The 26,336-nt window shown below is 40.9% G+C and overlaps 2 protein-coding genes and 1 long non-coding RNA gene across 3 annotated transcripts; 1 reads left to right on the forward strand and 2 right to left on the reverse strand.

The window, feature by feature from the left end:
- Nucleotides 1-1,691: 1,691 nt before the first annotated feature.
- Nucleotides 1,692-25,408, reverse strand: LOC121689529. The gene is made up of 5 exons (XR_006024808.1): nt 25,110-25,408; nt 24,718-24,723; nt 17,860-17,874; nt 12,009-12,010; nt 1,692-1,702 (listed from the first exon to the last, which is right to left on the reverse strand). It is a non-coding gene; the product is annotated as an uncharacterized LOC121689529 (long non-coding RNA).
- Nucleotides 3,867-7,695, forward strand: LOC121689448 (GTPase IMAP family member 7-like). Its single transcript, XM_042069292.1, has 2 exons — nt 3,867-3,958; nt 6,355-7,695. Exons 1-2 carry the CDS (start codon nt 3,928-3,930, stop codon nt 7,497-7,499), a joined length of 1,176 nt encoding a protein of 391 aa, XP_041925226.1. The 5' UTR covers nt 3,867-3,927; the 3' UTR covers nt 7,500-7,695.
- Nucleotides 8,929-10,387, reverse strand: LOC121689480 (urokinase plasminogen activator surface receptor-like). The gene is made up of 5 exons (XM_042069346.1): nt 10,247-10,387; nt 9,915-10,025; nt 9,641-9,784; nt 9,427-9,540; nt 8,929-9,341 (listed from the first exon to the last, which is right to left on the reverse strand). The coding sequence occupies exons 1-5, from the start codon at nt 10,293-10,295 to the stop codon at nt 9,055-9,057; spliced, it is 705 nt and encodes a 234-aa protein (XP_041925280.1). The 5' UTR covers nt 10,296-10,387; the 3' UTR covers nt 8,929-9,054.
- Nucleotides 25,409-26,336: the final 928 nt, after the last annotated feature.

The following is a 26,336-nucleotide window of genomic DNA, read 5'->3' on the forward strand; positions in this document are numbered from 1 at the left end:
ATTCATTTCGATAATTTAACCATAACGTGTAGTGATCAATGATTTATTTAGCTAATTATTACGTAGGCTATTTGTCCACGTCTTTTACACTTATAAGACATTGACTAAGAAATTGCACTGATTTCGCGTGATTCTAGCTGTTTTACAGCATGAAGGAGTTTTGGTCAGGATAAGTATCTCTATATTTTGTTCGAAACAACAAAAAACAACTATTTGTTATAATTATTATTATTATTTACTAAATTTACGTAGTTTAACTTACCTTACCCCACACGGCCAGCTCTCGCTCTACGATGCGTTTCCGCTTTCTTGTGGTGGCGTGTGTCACATGACAGCAACCAGCCTATCACACTGGAGCTCTTATACGGGGCTCTTCGGCGTTTTTCGAACGTTTACATACCTCATAAAATCTGCAGATGACACAGCAATAGTGGGGTTAATACAGAATAGCGAGGAGACCAACTACAGGGCCTGGGTGGATCAATTCGCGAAATGGTGTAGGTCCAGCTGTCTTTTTCTAAATATACAGAAAACAAAGCAAATAATAATAGACTACAGTACAGAACTGGGAGCCAGTCCCCCCAGTGTATGGTTAAAAATGGTGAGGATGTTGTGAATGTAGTCGAGTACAAGTACTTAGGCACAATAATAGATAATAATTTGCAATGGGACAGTAATACTAACACCATCTATAAAAAGGGGCTGCAGAGGCTGCATTTTATGTGCAAACTAAGACAATTTAGAGTGGATAGAGATATATTACTTTTCTATCATTCATTTGTGAAGAGCATGCTACTTTTTTGTTGTGTTACCTGGTATTTCTCTTTGTCAGTGACCAAAAAAAAACAAACTGAGCAAGATAGTTAACATGGCCAGGAAGGTTGAGGGGCAAAAACCAGACAGTATTGCTACGACCTGTGTTGAGAAGGGTGTTGAAGAAAGGTCATGCAAATAATAGAGATATGTCACATCCCATACACCAGGCATATGAGGTGTTGCCATCAGGGAGGTTCAGGCTACCTTCTTTCCAAACAAATTGAGCCAGTAGGTAATTCATTCCAACTAGCATTACATTGATGAACAAGACGTTACCTGCAGGACCATGCACTTTCTTTCCAGCTGGACTATCACAGTATGCACAACTGCACTTTATCATTCTATATATCATTTACATTACAACTGACACAAGAATGCTATTGTAGATAGATTGTATTACTAATATAACATTGGCAGGCGAATTTTACACAAGTTGCACAGACTGTTGCCTATTATCGGGCAGTTGCTACTTGTAGCTTAGCTAGTAATAAGTGTGTTGGTGGTAGCTTCACTATTTCCTGAATAAAGTAACTTTTCAATAGCTTAACTTCTTTATATGAAGTAGCTTGGCCAAACAAGCTACACTTTTGTCATGTGAAATTAGCACAATTTAAAGTAGCTTCCTATGTAGTGAACTAGCCTACTGCTGTGTTTGTGTTACTAAGCTTGCTACATTTGACTGGGGAGGTAGTTTTGTGTAGTGTTTTTCATGGCAGAGTAACTGATAGTTTCGCTCACTACAATTCAAAAGTAGCTTGCCCAACACTTGTATTATTCACATGACTGATTCACAAAAATAAGATGCATCTCAAATCCCATTTTATTCATTTATTTATTTTATATCTCCCCAGAACAACTGCCTTGCTCAAGGACTACCACAAATGAGCTGAACGGTCTCCTCACACCCCTGGAACTGAGGAAGTTGCAGCTCTACATTGCAGTACTGCAGGGCATCTGCTAGACTGTGACTGAATATTTGATTTATGAGCTCCACCTTCATCACCTTTTTGGTATGGCAACTGCTCTGCCCATGACCGGAAAGCACTGCAGAGAGTGTGAAAACTGCCCAACGCATCCCCGGTTCCTCACTCCCCTCCATTGAGGCCATCCAGGGCAAGCGATGCTTGCGTAAGGTGTGCAGCATCATCAAAGACTGTTCTCACCCCAACCACAGACTGTTCACCCCACTCTCCTCAGGGAGGCTTTACAGGTCTCTCTGCACCCGTAACCACGTAGCCTACTTGGAATAGCCTACCCCTCAGGTGTCTGAATGGCTGATCTCATTTAAATATTTATGGAACCTTTCTGTATAAGTATATACACTCTTTTGATCCCGTGAGGGAAATTTGGTCTCTGCATTTATCCAAATCTGTGAATTAGTGAAACACACTAATTAGTGAAACACACACAGCACACAGTGAACACACAGTGACACACACAGCACACAGTGAACACACGGTGAAGCACACACTAACCCCGAGCAGTGAGCTACCTGCTACAGCAGCGCTCGGGGAGTAGTGAGGGGCATAAGGAACAGAGGAGAGAACACCCTCACAATATACAGTAGAATAAACAGCAGCGACAACCAAAAAACAGAAGGACTTCTAATAGATTGGCCTCTTATCTTGTATGTACCCTGTAGCCTAAGTGGCAATATTTTAGTGTAGACAAAGAAATCAATACAATTGCGATTACAGTACACTAGTACTGTTGTAACATTTGGTTATAAGCAAAAGTGCTATTGAGGTATGGAAGCAAATCACCCAGACGTCATTTTTTTACTTCTGACGTCAGACGCAAAGGTTTTGCGCGTGGCACACGTACAAATATGACGTCTGACGCTCAGACGTCTATTTTTTACTCCTGAAGAAGTAAAAAATCTACACGTGGAGGCGTCCTTTTGACAGACGTTATGTCTTGAAAGGCTTGCCATAGAAACGTGTTACACAACACGTCCCAATAGATTAATTAACGTGACAGTGACACGTTGTTGTTGACTTCCGGAGAGGTCACACCCAACACCTGCCACTGACCATCGACGGTGCTGTGGTGGAGAGAGCGAGCAGCACCAAATTCCTGGGGGTGCACATCAGTGAAGACCTCTCCTGGACCACCAACACTGCATCACTGGCGAAGAGAGCTCAGCGCCGCCTGTACTTCCTGCGGAAACTCAGGCGAGCAAGTGCTCCACCAGCCATCATGACCACATTCTACCGAGGCACCATTGAGAGCATCCTCTCCAGCTGTATCGCTGTGTGGGGCGGAAGCTGCACTGAATACAACAGGAAAGCCCTGCAGTGCATAGTGAACACAGCTGGAAGGATCATTGGTGCTTCACTCCCCTCCCTGAAGGACATTTACACCACCCACCTCACCCGCAAGGCGACCAAAATTGTGAGTGATTCAAGTCACCCCGCTCACAATCTGTTTGATCTACTGCCCTCTGGGAAGAGGTACAGAAGCCTGTGCTCCCGCACTACCAGACTCACCAACAGCTTCATACACCAAGCTGTAAGGATGCTGAACTCTCTCCCTCCTCTCCCCCCTCCACCCTCAGCTACATAACATCCTGGACATTGGACCCACAATGGCCGCCTGCACTACTCCACTTGCACACTTGCACACTTGTACACTTGGTGTTGTTGTCCTGAAAACACAACACTTCTGCTGCTCTTACATAACTTGCACCACTATGCCACTTTCTTTATTACTTAGGTCAAACAGAACTACCCAAGCCTTTTATTGGCCTGACTTTGCACTAATATTTTATTGACTGTCCATGCACAATTTCAACCAAATTTTGCTGCTCTTATTTTTTCATTATTATATGTGCCCTCTTATTTACTTATTTACTTACTTTTTTGTTTACTTGAATGTTATGTTTGTCTGTGGACTTAAATTGGTAAAATGTCTTGTCTTCACCGTGGGATAGTGAGAAATGTAATTTCGATCTCTTTGTATGTCTGGAACATGTGAAGAAATTGACAATAAAGCTGACTTTGACTTTGACTTTGACTTTGACTTTGACGTTCAGACGTGTTATCACAGGCATAACACACAGAAGGTATGGTTAAACAGGAAGGGTTTCCTGTTATTGTACATCATCTTTGAATGCCTCCAGAGAGAAGCAAAGCTCATTCCGGTAAGTCCTTTCTAACGTTTTGAATTAATCCCATAGTGGAAAATCGATACAGGTCCAAATAAAACAATTTGTCTGCTACTGGGTTTAGGCTGCAAGCTAAACTTCTGGGGCCAAATTAGTTCACATAGCCCTAGCGAAGCTTTGGGCAACTCCTAGGTTCATGTTGCACTAATTTATTTTAGATATATACTGTATATTAAAGGGGTTTACTTCTGTGACTTAGTACAAAGAAAGAAGTCTCTGACTGAACACTTGATATTACACTATGTAACGTTACTAACTGGGTAGGATAATGACTCATTTAGTTGGCTTTGTGATTAACTAGGTGCCGTCTTAGCTCTACTGTAAATGGCATTGAATATTATTCCTTTGTGCAGCTTAAACTCAGTTTAAAACTGTAGAGGACTACTACAACACTTTGTGCTCTGAGCTGAATTCTTATAGAATTTATTTATCAGTTTTCTGTCTCGCCACCAAGTTTTGCTTTGTTTGCTCTTACCAAGGGTGGGGCTTCCTTTTCCTCTGCTAAACAGTAAACTGAACTAAACCTCACTTTTGTTTATCGTATACTTACTTGTAATGGACACCTGTTACACATGTCAACCCTTGTTACTCAAGTCAAAGCATAACAACCTTGCAAATTCTATTAGTTGCTCTGTTATGGACCCTTTCAAGAGAGTTCCATTATCAGCATCATAGTTGGCCCCACAAGGCTTCCTTTTTAACATTCTGTTATCTTAATGCAGAGGAAGAAGTAGAATTTCACGCATTGTTTTTGTTTTTATTGTTGAAAGGGTCTATATCATAAACAAGTGCAAAATAGTTTTGCCACCATTAATGGCGGTTTTATTATTTTCTTGCAAAAGCTTCTGGGAACACAGTTATAATATAGAAGTGGTGACAGTAAGGTATCTCAGAGACCCCACGTGAATTAGGGTCATTCCATAATTCAATCCATGATTCAATTGGATGAACTGAATGCTGTGTGACAAAATGTAATTTCAACCTAATAACATTGCTTTAATGAGAAACATAACTAGTTGTATTTCAAGTGTAATGTAGTTTAATTATTATTAACAACTTCTCTTTTCTCCTTATAGTGTACTTGCAAGTTGACGGGATTCAGTGTTTACATACTAAAAAAGATATTAATGGCGGTTAAGTTTAACTTCTTAAAACTAAAGTTGAATGTAATTCACAGTCACACAGGATCAGCTGATTTGTAGGTAAACTGCCTGGAGACCGGAAGCCCTACACAGACTACGCAATTAACATTAAATCTGACAAAAAAACAAAGGATACAAAGGAACAAAGTCTGGCGACATTTCACATAGATCTCAATTTCTCGAGATCTCAATTTCTCGAGATCACGAGTACTATTGGTAAAAAAAAATGAAAACAAACCAGCAGCTAATGCAGCTAGGCAGTTACAGCGCTACACTCTGGGGGCATGTACTGTACCTGGGGACTCATGGACATGTCCCCAGAATGTAGCACTTTATCTGTCTGACTGTGTTAGCTGCTAGTTTTAGCAACTCAAGCTAGGTAAAACCGATTGTTTTTGGGTTTTTTTTCGTACCGACTTAGTGACCTCAAGAAATGGAAATCTACAGTATGTGAAAACTCACTAGATTTCTCCTTTAATAGATAAATATGCTATACACACTGTCAATGCCATACCATACTGATTGATTATAAATCAACTCTATATGGCTAAATTTACCCATGAAGATGCAGCTGATTTTAAGATCCAGGTTTAATGTAGGCCTATGTGGCTTTACCCTGAGGGACTCATGCAATGAAGTTTCATGATAGCTTAATGCTAGCCTTGGTTAATTTTAATTAAAACAGAAGAAAACAGACATTTCTCCTACCTTAGCCTACAGAGAAGGAACAGCAGAACAGTGGTCTGTTTGTACACAATGTAATTTTAGCATTTAATTCACACATTCAAATAAATTCTAGGAAATGAATAGCTTGTAAATTGTGTAGACGAGGTAAAACTGCTCTGATCTTTCCTTAAAGATGCAGTCAGGGGTTATAAGCCCATACATTTTTTGTCACATTCAGCAATCATCTCCTCACAACCGCTAGCTGCCCATTCCGTGAGTTCACTGTAAACACACCCGGTCACTGTAGGCAGCCCATGATATGCCAACTTTATTCTCGAAATTTCGAGTTCAATGTCGACTTTAAAGTCAACATGTCAAGTTTAATCTCATCATGGCAAAACTATTGTTTTTCTTCATGTGTGGCCCTAATACTTTGTGGTGCTTAAGAGAGTACTGAATACTGAACTGAATATTTTTTCAGGTGGCAGTTCAAAGTTCTGCTTACCATTCTTACCATCTACTTAAGAAAGAAAGTAATTAACAATGTATTTATTTATCATTCAGTGTGTGACTCTGAGATGGACATGAAAATTGTGCTCATTGGGAAAACTGGAGATGGGAAAAGCTCCTCTGCAAATACCATTCTGGGAGAAGAATTTTTTGAAGTAAACAATGGACCCAGTGCAGTTACCACTCACTGCTCTTCCAAACTGAAGATGATCAATGGACGCAAGATTAAAGTGGTCGACACTCCTGGATTCTTTGACATTTGCAGACCTGAAGAGGAAATCAAGAGCGAGATTGTTAGATGTATCGCTGAGTGTTCACCTGGACCTCATGCATTTGTTCTTGTGCTCAAAGCTGAGAGATACACATTGCAGGAGAGGGAGATAGTGAACAAGATTACAGAAACATTTGGTGAGGATGCATTAAAATACACAGTGGTCCTGTTTACTAGGGGTGACCAACTAAATAAGGGTCAGACTGAATATGTAGATAAGAATGAGGAGTTAAAAAGGCTGATTCAGAAGTGTGGAGGCCGCTACCATGTGATTGACAACAAATACTGGAAACCAGAGAACAACAGCATTCAGGTTGAAAAGCTGCTGAACACCATAGAGGAGATGGTCAGAGAGAACGGAGGAGGCTGCTACACTAATGACATGCTGCAAGCAGTGGATGATGAAATACAGACTGAAATGAGGGAAATATTATCAGAAAACATAAACGAGAGTATAAATGTCAGAGAAGAAGCCGTTAATAGAGTAACAAATAAGCTCCTGGTGAAATGTGCTGGTGTGGGAGCAGGAGCACTCCTTGGAGCTTTTCTTGGTGTCGGAACGACAGCCGCCTTGGCTGTCATAGTTGGAATAACTGCAGGTGAATTACTGTCTCAGTCAACAACCGTGAGTTTAGCGGAGTTTGCAGGAAAGGCCACAGCAGCTGCTGGAGGGATTGGCACTGCAGCTGGAGCCGTTGTCGGCATAAGTGCAGTTGGTGGAGCCATTGGAGGAGGTATTGTGGGTGCTCAGGCAGCAGAGGGTGCACTAACTGCAGGCGAAGCAGCAAGGAAGGCAGTAAAAGCAAACTTAACAAATGCAAAAAGTGTCGTTGACACTGCTAAAAAATTAAAAAATGAAATTAAGGAAGCTTTCAATACACCTAATGACCCCAATAAGCAAGGTTTCAAGAAACTGGAATATTCTTAACCCTAACCTCCAGCCTTTGATGTTTTGATGTTTTTACCTTTTTATCTTTGAAATGCACAAACTTCAGGAAATGCAGCACACTTATCAAGTTTTTTTTTTTTAATTATTGTTTTTAATATTATTCTTTGACCTAAGACCTTTGAGATTTAAGATTTGTTCATATTATGTCAATGTGCAATTAAATTTTTTCTATCGATCTTCATGTACCAAACTTAATTTCATTTGTCATTCCTGCCAGTTCATGCCTCAGTCTTGGATCTTGTAATGTCTTGCAGACATATCCTCACAGATGAAGAAACAAAAACCTTCATTTCCTAAAGACCAAAACTACTGGTTTTCCCTGGCAAACAGACAATACATCATATCAACAGCAAACCCCCCCCCCCTTATCTCTCATAAACCTTGTAGCCAATGTCGCCAAGTTGTGCCAATTTGCACTACTCAACTTTAGAAAAATCAGTTTGTACTGTATCTAACTTGGTATGCCACCCAATTCTTGGTGCGTGCAAAACAGTTTTGGCTACAGAACAAATATTAAAGTTCAGTACAGTTATGTGTAATAACGTGGAATGACAGAGGAAACCAATATTTAACTGAACTTTACGGAAATTTCTTATATACTTTGCAGTAAAGAATTTGTTTGCAATAACAGCTTTAAGGCATTTCCTGTATGACAAATCTTTTTTGATTTGCTAGTTTCTTGGTCACACCTGTCAGTCAAAATAGGCCCCATATTGATTTGTACCAGGGGTATCACTAGACGTAAAATTGCACTGGGACACAAGTCCCCCGTATGAAAATGTTGTATATTTTAACATTTAAATGCATCAATCTGGTGCATTTTGAAAAGAAATTCAGAGGTTAGACAAAACTGTTTTGCACACAGGAATAGTTATGATGATGATAGCTTACAGCAATAAGTTCCATATACCGCCCTGCGTTTGACATGTTTAAATTGTGAAATTTTAACATTACTTCACCAATAACTCACCATTTATTTTAACAATATCATCGCGCTATATCGTTGGCATGAAATAATATATTTATTTATTAAATTATCTGAGGTGGGGGAAACTGCGTTCCACCCCCCACCCCCCCCCCCCCACACACACACACACACTTTAACCCCTGCACACAAGGGGAAAACAAATGTTTCAGACCGGTTTCCTGGTTGCCATCTTAGTGTTAGGTGAAAAAGCAATAGTCTTCAACCATTGTGTTTGAATGACAGTTTGCTAGCCTGCCAGATAGCTAACTCTAACTTGGTTAGCAACTATGGTTTTGGGAAACTGTGAGTGTGTAGTGCATGGTGGAAAAAATGACAAACACATTTCCCTTATATTAGTTTTAGTACAACTAGTATTAACGCATACAAAAAACTATACTGAAAACTAAGATGGATTATTCTAATGATGCTGGAAAGGGTCATGGGAATGTAACACTCAAAACAACTGAATTACCATTTAAACAATTTATTTACAATTTTACAACAAACAACTTACAAACAACTTTACAACTTACAGTTTATTTACAACTTACAAACATGAGCAAGCATTCATGTATCTATGGGATACATGTCCATGGAATTTGTGGAACAGTAGTTACACTTGTTCCGTGACCTTATAAAAAGTCCCAAAAGCACACCAATCAGAATGATGATCACAACAGAGAGGAGAGAGCCCAGCAGGATAAGGGCACTCTGCGCCCCGCCAGTCTTGGGCCTGTTGCACAGGCTCCCCTCACAGCACTCCAACGGAAAGCCCATCAGACCAGATACGTCTGCTTTGCAGATACTGCTGGAGGCACATCCTTTCATAATAGTTTTCTGCCCGTTCGACTCAGCTGTAATGAGTTAGTTAGTACATGGTTGAAAACGTGTACTGAAACACAATCAGTATTGATGGATTTGAAGGGGAAACTAACTCACTCATTGTTTTAATGCAACAGTCCTCATTTCCAACACAATCCATAATTTTTGTGCAGTCATTGTCTACACAGGTGAAACACTTCTTCCCATTGGGAGTATTATCTCTGTTCATCTCTGGAATAAGAACACACACACACACACACACACGAGTATGTGTGTTAGTGCTGACATTACACAAGATATTAAATACTAAACAATACAGTACTGAATGTACCTGGAGTGTTTTGAGTATTGCACATGTTTTTTTCACAGCATTCAGTGTTGATTGTCCTTCTAGAAACTCCAAGGTCTATTGAGCCAGCGATGCAGTGATCCGACTGGAGACAGCACTTTGTATCCATTACCATTTCTGTACCACCTATCAGTGAGAAGGAATGCCGTGTCACCACAGTGCCAGTCAGTGCACTGTATTAGTCAAGGCGATGAATAACACCAGTTGAATTAATGAGTTAACGAACAAACAAATGAATTAAATGTCTTCGTCTGACCTTCATAAAATGCCTGAGTTACGCTGGCACATAATCCTGGATTACAGGTGCAGTTATTGTTGCACTTCTGGGACTTGTATTGAGTGCAGGAGTAGCAAGAGAGCGCAGCCACTGACGACATGTAGATTAAGAAGTGACACTTAAAATCTTATCTAAAAATATTAGAGTATGCCAAAATAATCTGCTTGTAAAAATATCATATGTTGTAGTATGACGATGATTACAACACTGTAACACTTTAAACTCGTTGATTCTATAGAATTCTACAATCCACACCCTGTAATACTCAAATAGACCAACAAATCAAAACAGATAATCATTAGCAGAAATACCTTCACAGAAAAGTGTGCACAATAAACCAAGGATAATGCTGGGTTTCATCTTGATGAAAGTGAGGAAAAAGTGCAGTGAGAATCTTCTTTACATCTGGGTGTAGAGAGGCTTGACTGAATAAACCAAATTGAAAGTCTAAAATGGTGTTTGTAAACGGAAGTTCTTGAGGGGCGTGGCAATATTTTCCATGGCTACAACTTCATTCCTATCAGATAATTTATTCCCAGCACACCTGCTCATGCTGCAGTAACTGGTTTGCTCTCTCGCTTTTAACCCACCACCTCCCCTCACACCTTATCATCTTAGGTTAGGAATAGCATAGGGATGTACACATGGATCCTGCTTGACTCCTGCCTGTGCGATCCCTGCAAATGACCCTGGCTAGAGATCGCACCAAACACGTCTGCAAATTTGGAGCATAAACTCATGAAACCGGAATCCGTCCTGAAATCCGTCCGGAAACCGTCCTCCCTTATCCGTAGCCAATAATGATTCTCTATCTGTGTTGTCAACAAACAACCAAAGATGGTCATAATGTCAGCCAAACTTAGCCCTGCCCACAATATTTGAGGTTGGGAAGTTCGGTCTGGACTTGTTCCGTTGTGGAGCAACTATGCCCAAACCAGAGATGTGCGGAGTCACGGTTCGGACCAGAACTCCTGAACGGTTTTGTTCAGAGCTGGGAATGCAACTGTGTTTGACAGAGGACAGATGTAGGTTATTAGTGACCAAATATTAGCTTTCAGTATGATGTCTTTAAGTGACATTTAAATAAAAAGTGTTTCTTTCTTCCCGGTTCTTCCTAACAAAAACGCTGTTGCTAAAAGGTAGACATTTAGATTTGGCTATCAAGTCTGTTGTATAGACTATATATATATATATATATATATATATATAAGATATTGACATCGCAATAACCAGAAAACAATGTTAAGGCATTTGTGGAGAAGAAAAACCCCTGACTAGAATTGAGTATGACGACGTCAGGCTACATAATGTTGAAATTATGTATTGAAAATATGTATCTTGTCCTTGTGACATTGACTGGGAAATTCCCCCTGTAGCAGATTGATATCAGGCCTAATTAGTAAGCAATGCATACATGCTGCACCAGGGACCCATAAAGCCCTCCTCCATAATACAACAGGTGCAGCCAGTCAATAACCTGGCATAATCAATACTCCACATATCTCACTGGAGACAACTGCTACCTGCGTGGCATTTTATACCCTTTCTCTCATAGTACAACATATGCTGCGAGTAGCAGGCAACAATATAGGTGTATGCTTATAGCTCATGTAAACCATTTTATCTCCAAAATGAAGAAGTCTTAATGTGCCAACAAACCAGGCACTTTATCACAGGGTCAAACGTCAAACTTGAATTAGCTCAACATTTTGCTCAGCACATTGTGCAGTCATGACTCAGATTAAAGAACCGGTTATGCACTATTAGGACAATGCACTTGGCAGAATGTTCAACATGAATGCCAGTAAACACCTAAGCCCTATGGTATTTGTTTGTTTGAGATGATATTTGACACTCAGCTCAACAAATGTGAACAGTCAAGTCTGTGGATGACACACCTTCTCCCTCTCGAGGTGGCCAGTCTTTTGGAATTTGTTTATTAAGAAATGAAAAGTATGACACTGTTATGCAGGGGTTCACCCAAGGAAGACAAGTTCAACTTGTCTTGACTTATTATTTTAATCAATGGTATCTAGGTGTTTTCCAGTCTGCACTTAAAAAAGGAGGTGGAACGCCTGTGTATGTGTGTGTATGTTCATTCAGCAGATATTTTTATAGATAGATAGATAGATTACTTTATTCACCCCCAAAGGGAAATTATAGTGTTACAGCAGCAATCAATAATATAAACATCACACATATACATACAAGTCAAAAATAAATCCAATTGTATAAAAAAAGTATCTGTGCAAGTGGTTGTAAACTGTGCATTGTCTCTCAGAAAAAGATTCTCCTCTCACAGCACAAAGGGGAGTTATTGTAAATAGTTAGGCTATGGCAGTGGGCAGGACTGATTTTTTACAACAGTCCTTGTTACAGCAGTCAAAGCAACCTCCAGCTGAAAACACTCTGTTGTCTGACCAGTAGTTTGTTCAGTAGATGTTTGTTGGTGTTGTCCATAATGTTAAGGAGTTTTTGCAACATCCTTCTCTCAACAACCAACTACAGTATAGAGGCTCAAGTGTACTTCCCTATGCTATTCCTAACCTAAGATGATAAGGTGTGAGGGGAGGTGGTGGTTTGAAAGCGAGAGAGCAAACCAGTTACTGCAGCATGAGCAGGTGTGCTGGGAATAAATTATCTGATAGGAATGAAGTTGTAGCCATGGAAAATATTGCGACGCCCCTCAAGAACTTCCGTTTACAAACACCATTTTAGACTTTCAAGCACAGAGCCAACTTGTTTAATCAACTTTCTACAGAGTGTTTTGCTCTGATACTAAATACCAAAGCATATAAGCCTAAAACTAAAAATAAAGCCTAAGATATTTCAGTTGGTCTTCTAAAATGCAATGGAATATGTTGTGGAAAAAATCACTGACTTTTAACTCTAACTTAGCACTCTGAACAAAAACCAGCGGAGAACTGTCTGAGATGAGAAGTGGCCACTTGTGGCCTTTTATTCACAAGTCCTCCTGGGTACAGCTCTGAATGCACAGAGACTAAGTGTCGCCAGGCAGGAGTTGCGAATGATGGATGTCCTCTGCAGCGGAGACTCCATGACCCAGGCCTTGGGGAGAAGGTGCGCACGTTCTGAAGTTTGCTCCCTTGGGGGAAAGTTTTTGTATGTGGTCAAAAACACCTCCTTTTTTACTTATGGCCAACCCTGGCCCGGTGTTTGCCCCCTATGTAATTGGCAGACCCTTTTTCATCCAATCAATGAATATTCAACTAGATGTACCGCAGAGCGGTACAAAATATGACCGCCGCCAAGTCCAGCACATGTTTTCCACAAAAATAAGTCACGCTGAAAGGCATATATGATTCTAACTGTCTCACTGAATTGCATTTTGCACACTTAATTCTCACTGGTATCTGCTAGACAACAAGTACCAAAACATGATTAGTTCATAGATTTCACATGTAAAATACATTTTATACAACCCCACCCCCATCTTGCCTGTTCATAATTCTGAGAAATTCTTGAATTGTGTGCATGTGTGCGTGTACATGTTTATGTTTGTGTGGGTGGGTGGGTGTGTGTGTGTGTGCGTTTGCCTGTTTATGTGCCTGTGCTTGTGTGTTTGCCTGTTTATGTGCGCATGTGCATGCAAGCGTATATATGTCTACTGTGTGAGTATGTGTCATACGTAGGATTACTGTCAGCGACGGTCTGGCATTTGGGCAGATGCCAGAAGGGCCGCGGCCCCTCGTGGGCCGTTTGGGCCGGCCAATCATGGAGCGGCATGCTTGTCGGGTTTGCGCGGCCCATTTATCGTAAAGACGGTTTCACATTATCTCTCGGCCCACTATCAAGCATCATTAGTGTTACATGGCTTCGAATCAGCCATTTATCTCTAACTCCCTTTTCCTCCTTCATAGTAGGAACCTGATCAGTATTTATACCAGACATGAGTCTCTACACTACAGTCATGGTGACCCTCAATATTTACATCAGTCTACATTCTTTTGTAACCTTATTCAATCAAATTATTTAAAAGTGCATTGTTTGAAATTGGAATACAATAAATATGCTGCCTGTATCTTTTATTTTATTATTGGTTTACAAAAGTTAGGCTACATGAAGCAATGACTTCTGGGAATTTCAAAACCGAATGCGTCTACTTCCTTCAGCACAGGGAATTGCCGATCTAGCATGCCTTTATCCTCGGAATTTTCCCCTTATAAAAGCGAATAAACTGCCCCCAAATGCACTTAGAAACATAAGAGAATGTCTGCTTAAATTCAGTGAAGGTGCTACGGTTGAAAATCTACAGTCGTAATTGACACATCTCGCCACGCACTGGGACAGCCTCAAAAAGTCTCCTCTAAACGAGTATAGGCCTACAATCAAAGCGTCGGACTTTAATGATGCCGCGGAGATATAGGAAGATACAGAAATAAACCTGGTGACAGGTGAGCAAGAAATGTGCTACCTGCAAGAACTGTGCAATCTGTTGCTATTTCCTTCTCCAGCAGTTAAACCTCTTTACCTGTGCCTACAACTATATATGGTTAGCAAATGAATTCCTACTAACACTGTCATGTACTCAAGTGGCATGCAAACAGAGTTTTTCCACTCTTAGGGCTAATCCACACATACGAAACCGATCTTTTTTTCCTCCGTCTTCCCTGAAACCGCATCAAGAATATTTGCGTCCAAACGGATCCACCTCAACACGACTCAACACGTTACTTCATACCCCAGGCCTATAGGTGGCACTGTTTCTTTACAGAAATTGACCAAAATTTGTGCTTTACAAACAGACAGAATAGGCTATGACGAAATAGGCTAGTGTAAGGAAACCAGAATTGTTTGTGTGGACTGATGGTGAACTGTCAACTGTAGTCAACTGTAAAACTAATAAACTTTATTTTACGGTTTGTGAAGGGTGCAGTCCCGTCCTTTATTTGGCTAACGCAGGTAGGCCTACTAATCACCTTTACTTTCTTTGGTTGTAGGATAGTCCGTGATTCACATTAGTTTTGGCTATCACCGCAATTAGGCTACTAAACACAAGGCTTACCCAAGTTCTAGGCTATTCTGTCGCCACATTTATAATATTGCTATAAAACCTTCGTTAGTAACAGTCGATACGTTTGCCTGCAACAAATCGCGCATTTGCATTCAGTGTGCTACCATCGGCTTAACGTGAGTTCTAAGCGTCTTTGTATGCTTATATCTGATTTCGACTGAATGCATGTACAGTATATATGTTGTAAGACATGTAAAATAAATGAATGACACTGGCACTACGCACAAATGAATGTAGCCTAAACTTACACCGCACTTTCCTAATAATTTAAGTTCTCTCGTGTCACTGACAGTAGATGCATTAAAAAACACCGGGAAAAAACAGTGTTCAGTCCACCAATAATATCATCATAATAGGATCATAAGCTATCGGCGCTGCGCAGCACCAGTTGTGATATTTATCTTACGGAGTGTAATCGTAGGTAATGTCATGTATGAAAACTAGTATTGTTAGGCAATACTATAAGTGCAAGTCCAGGGCAGCTGAGGTGTGGCGATGACATCATCGATACGCAAGCAGGATGTGCGGTTTCTCTGTCTAAACGAATTCAAACGGGCTACGGTTTCAGATTTCTCCACTCTGGGACCAGGTTTCAGAAAAGTGCGGTTTCGGGCAGTGCGTTTACAGGATTCGTTTGGACGCTCGGCCAAGACGAAGCAAAACCTCTGCGTTTAACCTAAAAAGCGTCTCCGTGTGGACGGGCCCTTAAATTCATCAAGAATCGCCTAAGGACACGATTGTCACAGGATAATTTGGAGGCCTTTATGCTGATGGCGACAGAGAAAGAGGTCCTATAATGAACTTGGATGCTGATGACGTGATAGACAGGGTTGCGGAGAAGAGCAAGCTCCTTCGCACCTTTTTCACTGCATGACGTTAATTAAGACACGTTTGTGGAGTGGCTGCTCTGATGGGTTTCCCGTTTACCAACAAAAGTACATTCGCGCGCAGCCGTGGGGCAGAAGACGCTTGGTGCCACAACGTTATAAACTTGACTTAAATAGTCGCCTGCTGTAAGCTACAATCGGAATTTTTTATATACCCCTGGTCCCCTGTTGTCTCAATGATAATAACATCTAATTTCAGGCTATTATTTCAGAGTTTGCCGTTCATTTGCATTAACATCGTATTTTGTCATTTTTGGCGAAGACATGCATTCCTTTAGGGATATTGAACATATTGAACATTCTCTAACCATTGTGATTTCGAATTGGTGCAGTTTTCAGCACAAAAACTCATTTTGTTCTTTTCATGGAGAGCACTGCTCTATGCTGTTCTATGGTGCTTTCTGCCTCTTGCGCACGCATGTTTTTGTGACGTTGCATAGAAATCCATGTATTCTAGGCTATTCTTTTTTTCATTTTCATATTGCATTCATTTTGGAGTTGTGCATTGATATATCCATGTTCTTGGTTCAGTCTTTATGCATATTAAAGTTAGAGTTCATCACCAATGGGGTTACAAACGTGTTATGTCCATGTGAAGTTATATCTGTGTGTTGCGGGCACATGCACACGTGTGCATGCACGTCCCCGTGTGGGCCGCTGGTTGGTGAAAATGCCAGGGCCATTTTTTAATCCCAGTCCGTCACTGATTACTGTGAATGTATGTGTGTGCGTGTGTATCTGTTTATGCACATGTGTGCATATGGAATGGGTTTACATGACCCCTGGAGGCAAACATACGCAAAAAAATGGTCATCCTAGGCCCTACGGTTCTCAACATATTCACAGAAAACTGTGTCTGCCCTACCCTCCTTTCGGGGGTCCAGTCCAGCGGGGGGGCTACAGATCAAAACGAAAAACGATGGTTCCATGCTATCCATGTGGGGTTACATGCCCACCAAGTTTCGTGTACCCCGGTCTTTCAGTGTCACGGGAATCCTTGTTGGTGTACGGTCACTAAATGTACACATAAATTATTTTATTGTAAGGCCCCCCATGAACGAAAGTCCACGAAACTTGGCATGCATTCAGAGGGTGTCATAATGATCCTACACTTTCAATTTCGTGCAGTTTTGACCATGTCAGCCAGAGATATTGTGATGAAAACACCTAATGTTTTGCTTTTTAATTTTTAACTAGGTGGCGCTATACATGAAATAAGTGGTAATGGGATAGGTTGACATGCCCCCTTAAGACCAACATACAAAATAAATGTGGACCTCCTAGGCCCTACGGTTCTCGAGATATTCACAGAAAACTGTCTCCGGCCACCTACAGGCCAGTTGGTGTATAGTAACATAAATTAATTTATTGTGTGGCCCCCCATGAACGGAATTCCACGAAACTTGGCGTGCATTCAGAGGGTGTCATTATGATCCTACACTTCCAATTTCGTGCAGTTTTGACTATGTTAGGTCACAGATACCTGCGATTACAACACCTAATTTTTACTTTTTTGTGTTTAACTAGGTGGCGCTATACATGAAATGAGTGGTTATGGAATGGGTTGACATGGCCCTTTGAGATCAACATACAAAAAAAATGGTCCTCCTAAACCCTACGGTTCTCGAGATATTCACAGAAAACTGTGTCTGCCCTACCCTCCTTTTGGGGGGTCCAGTCCAGCGGGGGGGCTACAGATCAAAACGAAAAAAGGTAGTTCCATGCTATCCATGTGGGGTTACATGCCCATCAAGTTTCGTGTACCCCGGTCTTACAGTGTCCCGGGAATCCTTGACGGAAATTTGGACATGCAAAAAATAAAAAAAAATAAAAAATCTGACTAAACCTATATGACTGCCGCTTCGCTGTGCGGCGGTTATAATAATTCATATAGGTAGATGAGCTCACTGAGCTGCCACAAAAATGATTAAATAATCCCCAGTAGGCCTGTGTCACGTTCACGCACGTGCATGACATCCTGCCCCAGCTTCTGCCTGGCCACCTGGCCGCACATGAACTCTTCATGAACTTTACTACATATATCTCTCGGCTGCTGCCTGGCAACACATGACATCTTAAAAAAAAATCTACTACACATAACAAAATATCAGTGCTGGAGCCTGGACAGACCCTTTAGGCGCCAGAGGTTTTTTTTTCGAAACGTTCGATTTTGACATCTTCATTTCAAAAGGCTATATCTTAAAAGTGATAAGAGATAGAGACTTTCTGTAAATTAGAGAAATATTAAGGATGACCCAAAGTCTATGTAGGGGTTAAATGTTTATATCTAATTTGCATATTATGACATCATATGGTGGCGGCCATCTTGGATTATAGAATTTTCATGAAAAGTCGCATGTTTGAATGATAAAATGCACCACTTCTTTCCCCCCAAAATGTCCCTCACCTTCTGTATGCTATATTGCACAATACTGAATGCTCAGGTAAATACTAAGTAGTAAACAAACTATGTAAATCATTACTAATAAATGGCAGAAACAAACCAAATGCATGTAGCGGTAGGCGCCTTTTGCTGTAGAGATTTTCCATTTACTACATACAGTAGGCACTCTGATTCCATGTATGGGGCACATATATATTATTCAGATGACACACAAACACAAGTAGACAAGACCTGTTTAGTTCAAAAGCTCACTTGCCACGGCAAGGCACAGATCAGGAGTGAGATGACGAGACAAGACAAGAGACAATGCTAGTATTTGTTTTCTTTTTGTTGTTTTTGTTGATGTTTTTTTTGTTGTTTTTTTCTTAGCTGACAAAGACACACACATCACAAGGACATGAACACACAAAAATGAACACATATATGTCCTAAATGGTCAGGGAAATAGATAATCAACAGTGTAAATCATTACTAATAAATGGCTGACAATTTTTTTTTTTTTTATGTAGCAGGCCTTTTGATGTAGAGATAATGACTATCCATATCCATATCCTATCCATACAGGGCCGGCATTCCCATCATCTTGTGATAGACTATGCATGGCCTAATTGCTCTCCTGCCCCTTGTCACCACCTCTGCTCCTGTTGCGAGCAGCATGGCCAGATCTGCCTCGCGCTCGCGTCGAGTGGAGAGAATTTGCGCAGCTCGGACTAGGCCTACTGTCATTCTCATTGCGACTCCCCACACTGCCTCTACGTTCCCCCCTAACTGTCCTATGAGCACTTCGACCTCGTCTAACATACCCAGTGGCATTAGACAAAGGCTCCACCACGTTACTGTCACCGCGATTGCGGAGAGGCACACGTTCAGAAGCTAGCGCTATGGACATTAGGCTACCTCCAGCCTCGTTCGCCACACCACTAACACCCTGCTAACTTCCCGATGAACACTCCGAACCCGTGAAACATTATTCCCACCAGTGACATTGGGCAAACGATTCAACGTTTCAACCCCCCCCAAACAATCAGTTTTCCCTACAGTATATACAGTTTTTTATAGTTTCTAGCCTATGCAAGACAGTGGAGAAAGTGACAAGAAGCAGGAGTTTTTTTAGCTTAAGGAAAATTCTGGTGATTTTTCACACAGATCTGTTTCTCGAGTCACCTGTCCAAACCAAAAAAAAACACAATCGGTTCTACCTAGAGTTGCTGCAATCAACAGCTGGAGCTACAGTGCTACACTCTGGGGGTATGTTCATGAGCCCCCGTGTTCATGAAAAATTGCTGGAATTCTCTTTTAATGCCTTTGAGCACAACCAACTGTTTGAAAAACCACTGAAATGTTGATAAAGCCTGTTGATCAATCCAGCAAAAGAGAGCAAATGCTCTACTGGAGGAGAGAATGAGATGATTATGTTAAATCTCACATTGGTGCTTCAAATCTCAAGTCCCACCTAAGACAGGTACAGTGCATTTTTTTCTGTCACATACAATATGGTAACTCCCACTGTGCGTTTTAATCCTGAATGTGATTGATGTGCTCATACTGTATGCCTATGTTTGACTGGTCACACTGTAATGGCGTGTTTCATTTGTCTGCCTGAGTTGGTCACCGAGTTGTTTTCATATAAGAAGTTGCAAAAGGAAAGCCCCCTGAAGTTCTATTCTGACTTCTCAGCTCGGTCAAACCCAGAGTACCCCGAATTTCGCATTTCCAAGATGACTGCGCCCATTGACAGTAAATGTGAGCTGTATGTACGCTGTTTATTAGCAGTTCTGTCCGATCTGTGTCATATAAGTCAGTCATAGAAACAATAGTGTCTAGCCTCTCTGTCTCTGTGAACCTATCTGTCGCTATATTGCTATGACGTTTGTTTGTGCAAAATACTGTCTAATGCTTTATTACAAACTGGCATTGCTATATCTTGTAGCAATAACTAACAACAGCCAATAGCTAACAAACAGTAGCATATTGTTCTCACAACTGGAATGGGCCCAGCTCATGTTTTTACATGGATATGATGTCACTCCGAGCTCCAAGTTACTTTACAAGACAACTGGAATGCGGCATAAGACAGCCGACAAAACAATCTAACATGCCAGATATCCAAGCTGGAACTGATTATTACCACTTCTAATCATGTGTCGTGAGCCTGCTCAAACTACATAACAAAAAAATTCAGAGAAATATCTGTACTTTTTACTCCTTACATTTTCAAAACTGGCTTGTTATTTTTGTGTGAATGCGTTTGAGAAAAGTTTTTAATTACTTTTATTTGAGGTCATTGTGTGCTTTCCCAACATCAAGGCTCATTTCAATGGATGGGACAACAATAGTGATGCAAAAAGGGGGTTGACTTAGCAACTATAGGGGCATGATAATGGAAAACTTTGTCAAATGTATTGTGTGTACAGACAACAAAACATCCTATTTAATAATTATAATTTTTTTACTAGGCCTTTTCAGCCAAACATGGTGAACAAACTCTTTTGAGAGGTGGATAAACTGTAATAAGAGGTGGATAAACTGTGTTTAGCCTCCACTGCAACTCTAAGCATAACTGCCTAACCATAGAGCAGCCACATCAACATCCATCAAAAACTTCCTTCATCTCCGCTGCTGTAACTCCAAAATTGCTCTTTGGAAAACTATACCTATTTCCCTAACTACCTAGCTACCAACCAAAACCAAAACCTACTACTGTACCAACCAAAACACTCTTGATGATATTGAAATAGATTTGACATAATCAATGCAATGGTGCAATATTGTGTTTTCAATATAACATTGAATGCATTGCAAGTGAGAAAGAATCATAATATACAGTAATCAGAAAGAAAGAAAAAACACAGAACATGGACATTCTAATACACTTTGTTTAAGAGAAGTCTGCACTCTCCTTGGTAGTTTTCTTGTTTTATTTTCTTATGTTCGGCTTACATGACATTTCAACCATGCACTTGAGATGTGCACAAAGACTCTCTCTAAGTGAACATTCTAAGACACTTCACATGAAAAATGTTAATGTGGATTCATTTTTCAAATCACTAATCAATGATCACCAAATTTCTCTCAGACATCTGTTGATTTTAATGACATTGTTCTTGTCATTTCCTTCTGTCAAAAAAATAAAACCAATATAGGTGCATGCTTGTTAGCTCATGTAAAACATTTTATCTTCAAAATAAAAAGGCGTAATGTGCCAACTGACCAGGCACTAGATCACAGGGTCAAACATCAAAGTTGTAGCTCAACATTTTGCTTATCACGGTGTTTGTGCAATTTGCAGTTGTGACCCAGATTTAAGAACCAGTCTCTTCAGAGACGATACTTGTCACTCAATGCAACAAATGTGAAAGGGGAAGTTTGTGGCTGGATGACACACCCTGCCTTCTCCGAATACTGCTGCTGTGCCTTAAATTTCACATATCACCTGGACTATAAGGTAACTTGAGGTGAACATACTTTTGGAATTAATACTGATGTTGATTAAGTGGACAGTGTTTGAGAGCAACAGCTTTTCTCTGCCTACGAGACATGCCATACATCTGCAAACTGTCAACAGATCAGTTATGCTGACCTGTCTGTTACATCTCATAGACTAAATACTTCAAAGATGTACTCAAAAGGTCACAACTGAACTTGTCAGTTAATACAAACCACCGATCAAACCTATTGAGAACCACAGCATGTGGCTTAAAGCAACCCAATACAGTTCTATTAGCTTGAAATAACGGCTTCAAACTCATGGTACACTGACATATAATACGGAGAATGAAGTCTCTGACATTGTCAATGCATGCCCAGAATGCTTGATATTGCACTGTGTAATGCTGTTGATCAGGTAGGATCATAACCCTTTTTGTTTGTTGTTAACTGGGTAGCCTGCCATCTAAGCACTAAATGGTGTGATATTGACGCCAAGGGGCATACTTGTGAATTTTTACATTACGTTTGTTTTGGTGATACATGGGGCAACTTTTTGAGCAATGTTGCAGGGCAACCACATAACCGGTTCCATGTGTTTAGATTGGATGATCATGTGTTAACCTACTGATGATAAACTTTTTCAAGAAAAATAAGTTGCCCAAAATCAAAGGGAACGTGCCAGAACAGAAATATTCAGGAACACTGGCCAGCAACATTCCTCAGAAAGATGCCTTGTGTATCATCAGCTTTGGAGGACACATACACATCACAGTCAAAGTTGCTCCAAAGTTCTACCAAAAACAGGCAAACCTATAAGTGTGGGTAAACAAGTATAAAAGTGGCTGAGTGAGTGGGTTGGTGTGAGAGAGGGCGTGTATTGTGTGTGTGTAAGCAACCTCCACGCTACTCATCTTGCACTGGATCATCTTCCTGAAGTCTGGGCAAGCACTACTACTGTAGGTCAGCACCAGTCAGAAGCTCCATTCATTGTTTAGCTTTTTTATGACGTCATCACATCACCAACAGTATTTGTTTTACCAATTTGGCAGTATGTTTAAAGGAACCATATGTAAGATTGTGGATCGAAACACTCATTTGGCTCATTTTGATCTCTTTAAAATGTTCAACATTCATCAAGTCCTGTTCTGTTTCAACATGCTTTCTGACAAGGAATCTGAAGAGAAAACTATGACAGGAAAAAAGGTCAGATTATTTTGGCAGATGGCCTGTCTAAAAGGAGATACAATAAACCATAAATGGTTTTATAGTATACTAGATGAGCTGGTCTGAGGGATGTAAATATATTATAATATAGCCGCAAGCGGCAATGGCGGGCCCGAGCACCTACGGGCCGCAACCGGTGACATTTCGGAATCCAACAAAGCACCGACGTGGTCCGTTTGTGAAATGTACATATTTGATGCGTGTGCTATTTGTTTTTGTATTTAATTTTCTGGCACATTTACTTGCAATGCAAGGCAGGCCCATTGGGTGTCAGCATAATCATAATATTAACCTGAGAAATTTCAGACCATTCATTTTGAGCAAAGAACATTTCTGATACACTTTTTGGTAGGCCAGATGGTGGCGCTATGTTAGGCATGGAAATTACATATGTGAATATCATCAAAATAATGATATTCAATTAAAATGTTGTACACATTCCTTCTCTTGCCAATTGGTGGCGCTATGCAAGGCATGTTAATAAGACATGAATATCACCATCATGATATCTAATTTTGTGTAAAATTGTGTAAAAATCAATCAGTCAAAGCATTGAACATTTTTGGCACATTTCCTGATTGGCCAGATGGTGGCGCTATGCTAGGCATGTGAATTCCACATGTGAATGTCATCACAATCATAATATCCAATTTTTTGTAAAGTTTCAGATAAATCCATCAAAGCCTTGAACATTTTTGGAACATTCCCTGCTTGGCCAGATGGTGGCACTATGCTAGGCATGTGAATTACACATGTGAATATCATCACAATAATGATATCTAATATTTTGTAAAGTTTCAGATCAATCAAGAAAGGCATTGCCAATTTCTGGCACATTTTCCTGCTTGGCCAGGTGGTGGCGCTATGCCAGGCAAGCCCATTGGGTATCTGGATATCATCATAATCATAATATCTATTAACCTGAGAAGTTTCAGACCATTCATTCAAAACATAGAACATTTCTGGTACATTTCCTGCTTGGCCAGCGTTTTCACCCATGGGAAGCACCTTTTTTGGGATCACAATTCAGCACATATTTCATCACATATTAGTCTGCACAAAATCCCAAATACCTCACTTCCTGTTGGGCGTGGCTAATGCATTATAAATACGAAAGTCGTTCATCTTGAGATACATACACCTACCAAATTTGGTGTGTGTAGCTTAAAGTATATGCCCACCACGGGATCAGTCACGTAAGGGGGGCGCTAGCGAGTCCCTGGGCCATGCCCGGGGCCAAGCTTTTGTACCTAGCTGCTTTGTGTGACACCTGATGTGTGTGTCAAATTTCAAGACTTTTCGATTAAGTTAACCACCTCAAAATATATTCCAAACACGAAATCAGTCACCTAAGGGGGCGCTAGCGAGTCCCTGGGCCACGCCCGGGGTAAATCTCTTGTACCTAACTGTGATGCGTGACACCTGACGTGTGTGCCAAATTTCAAGAGTTTTCGACCATGTTAAGCACCTCAAAAACAGGAAAGCAAAAAAGTGGAATAACAATAATAGTGAAAAATAATAATAATCCTTACAAAAACAATAGGGCCTTGCGCCCTTCGGTGCTCGGGCCCTAATAATAATAATCCTTACAAAAACAATAGGGCCTTGCGCCCTTCGGTGCTCGAGCCCTAAATATAGCATTCTAAACCCATACAGGTGTGTCAGCTTGTGAGAGAGTGAGTACACATCTGCCAGATATGTCCAAGTGGTACTTGCTCCAGAACCAGTAGGGGGAACCAAAGTCTAGTGAGCGGGAATACATGCATGCATGGGGTTTAGGCAGAGACTTTCTAATGAGGAGACACAGCACTCAAAATACCCTCTACAGAAATGCATGGGGTGGGTTTGTAATGCCCGTATGGCAGTTGTCTACAGATATCCTACACATTGTGCCAATCATGTGTTCTCTCCACTGTAGATGTGACCTCACCACTGAAGCAAGGTTGGTGTTGTGAAGCCTTGTGCACACACTTTTCTGCCGGAATAGATGCTGACAAAAACTAGGGTGACCAGATTTGTCGGAACAGTTTAAACGAGGCAGATACTGTATGAAGAGACATTGCAACTATGTTTATGTAGCCCTCTAGCTCTCCATCCGCGCACACCGCCGGCTTCTAGCACCTCCACTGCTACTCTGCGTTGTGTTATTATTGTGAACGTGAGGGTGCTTCTGGTATGAAGGGAGACACGGACACTAGAGGGTGACAATTTTTCGGGACTCCCGCGGGTCACGGTATTCCCGCGGGAGTCCTGCGGTACGGGAATCAATTTCACTGTTGGTAACGTGATAGGGACGGGACGGGCAGAAATCAACGGGAGTGGGCAGGAGGGGAACGGAGCCGGAGATTAAATTAAAACATGCGGTGAGTGCACCCAAAGATTGCAAGGCATTTCTAGAAAAGAGAACCACTTACAACTCACAATACGTTTGTTGATTGGCTACTGCTAGCCGCAGAGTAGCCTATCAGAGCAATACAAAGCAGCTGCCCTGTTCACAAGCCGCCAATCAATCAGCGTCAGCGACTACACCAAAAACTGAAGGTGTTTTCTGTTGCCATATCAACGTGAGCTAATCACTAACATTATCTGAGATGCTAGTTTTTGTAACGGCAGGAATAAACACACATGGTAACAAAATCAGTCTAAACATGTGTAGCTTTACTCAACACATTAAGACTATGATAATTGTCAAGTTGTATGGCTCACTGTGTTCAAAGTCGATCTTAACCCTCGTCCCCTCGACTAGCCTATGTGGTGGTTGTTATGGGAAACTAGCTAATAAATGGCAATGCAGCTTTACTGTAGTGAAGTTTGCAAGATTGGAAAGAGGAAATAGCATTTACATGTCCATTTAAATTATAGCCTTTCTAATGCACTTTTGTAAGTTCGCTATTAACTTTAAAGAGGCCTATCTACAATTGAAACTCTCTGTAGCCTATGACGCAAATAAGCCTCATGTCCGGTCTATGGATGTCTGCTTTAGCCTATTGTTGACAGCAGTGTTTTTTTACGATTTAAAATGATACTTTCTAGATTTTAATGGGCCATGTTGAAGAGCTGATATCCGTTATTGTTCGTGCAAATATAAACTGATTCATGTCCCTTGCATTTTGCAACTGTGGGGTCCATGGTAGGCGCCCGACAGAAATATTGTTTCATTTTGCGAGTGATATCCACGTTCTGGTGGTGTTCTAATAAATGTGCACAGAAAGTAAGCTATATAAGGTATAAGCTAGGCCTATTACACAACATAAATTGTCACTATGCTGGCGACCCAAATAAAATCTCCTACGACCAACCCTTTGGGAACCAATGCTTTAGACAACATAGGGAAGGAAACGGGAGTGGGACGGGATTCGGGAGCCTTTCTCTCGGGATTTTGCAGGACAGGATTTTTTTGGGGGGCAGTCACGTGATCGGGA

This window comes from Alosa sapidissima, chromosome 18 (assembly GCF_018492685.1).
Source record: "Alosa sapidissima isolate fAloSap1 chromosome 18, fAloSap1.pri, whole genome shotgun sequence".
Classification (NCBI taxonomy): domain Eukaryota; kingdom Metazoa; phylum Chordata; class Actinopteri; order Clupeiformes; family Clupeidae; genus Alosa; species Alosa sapidissima.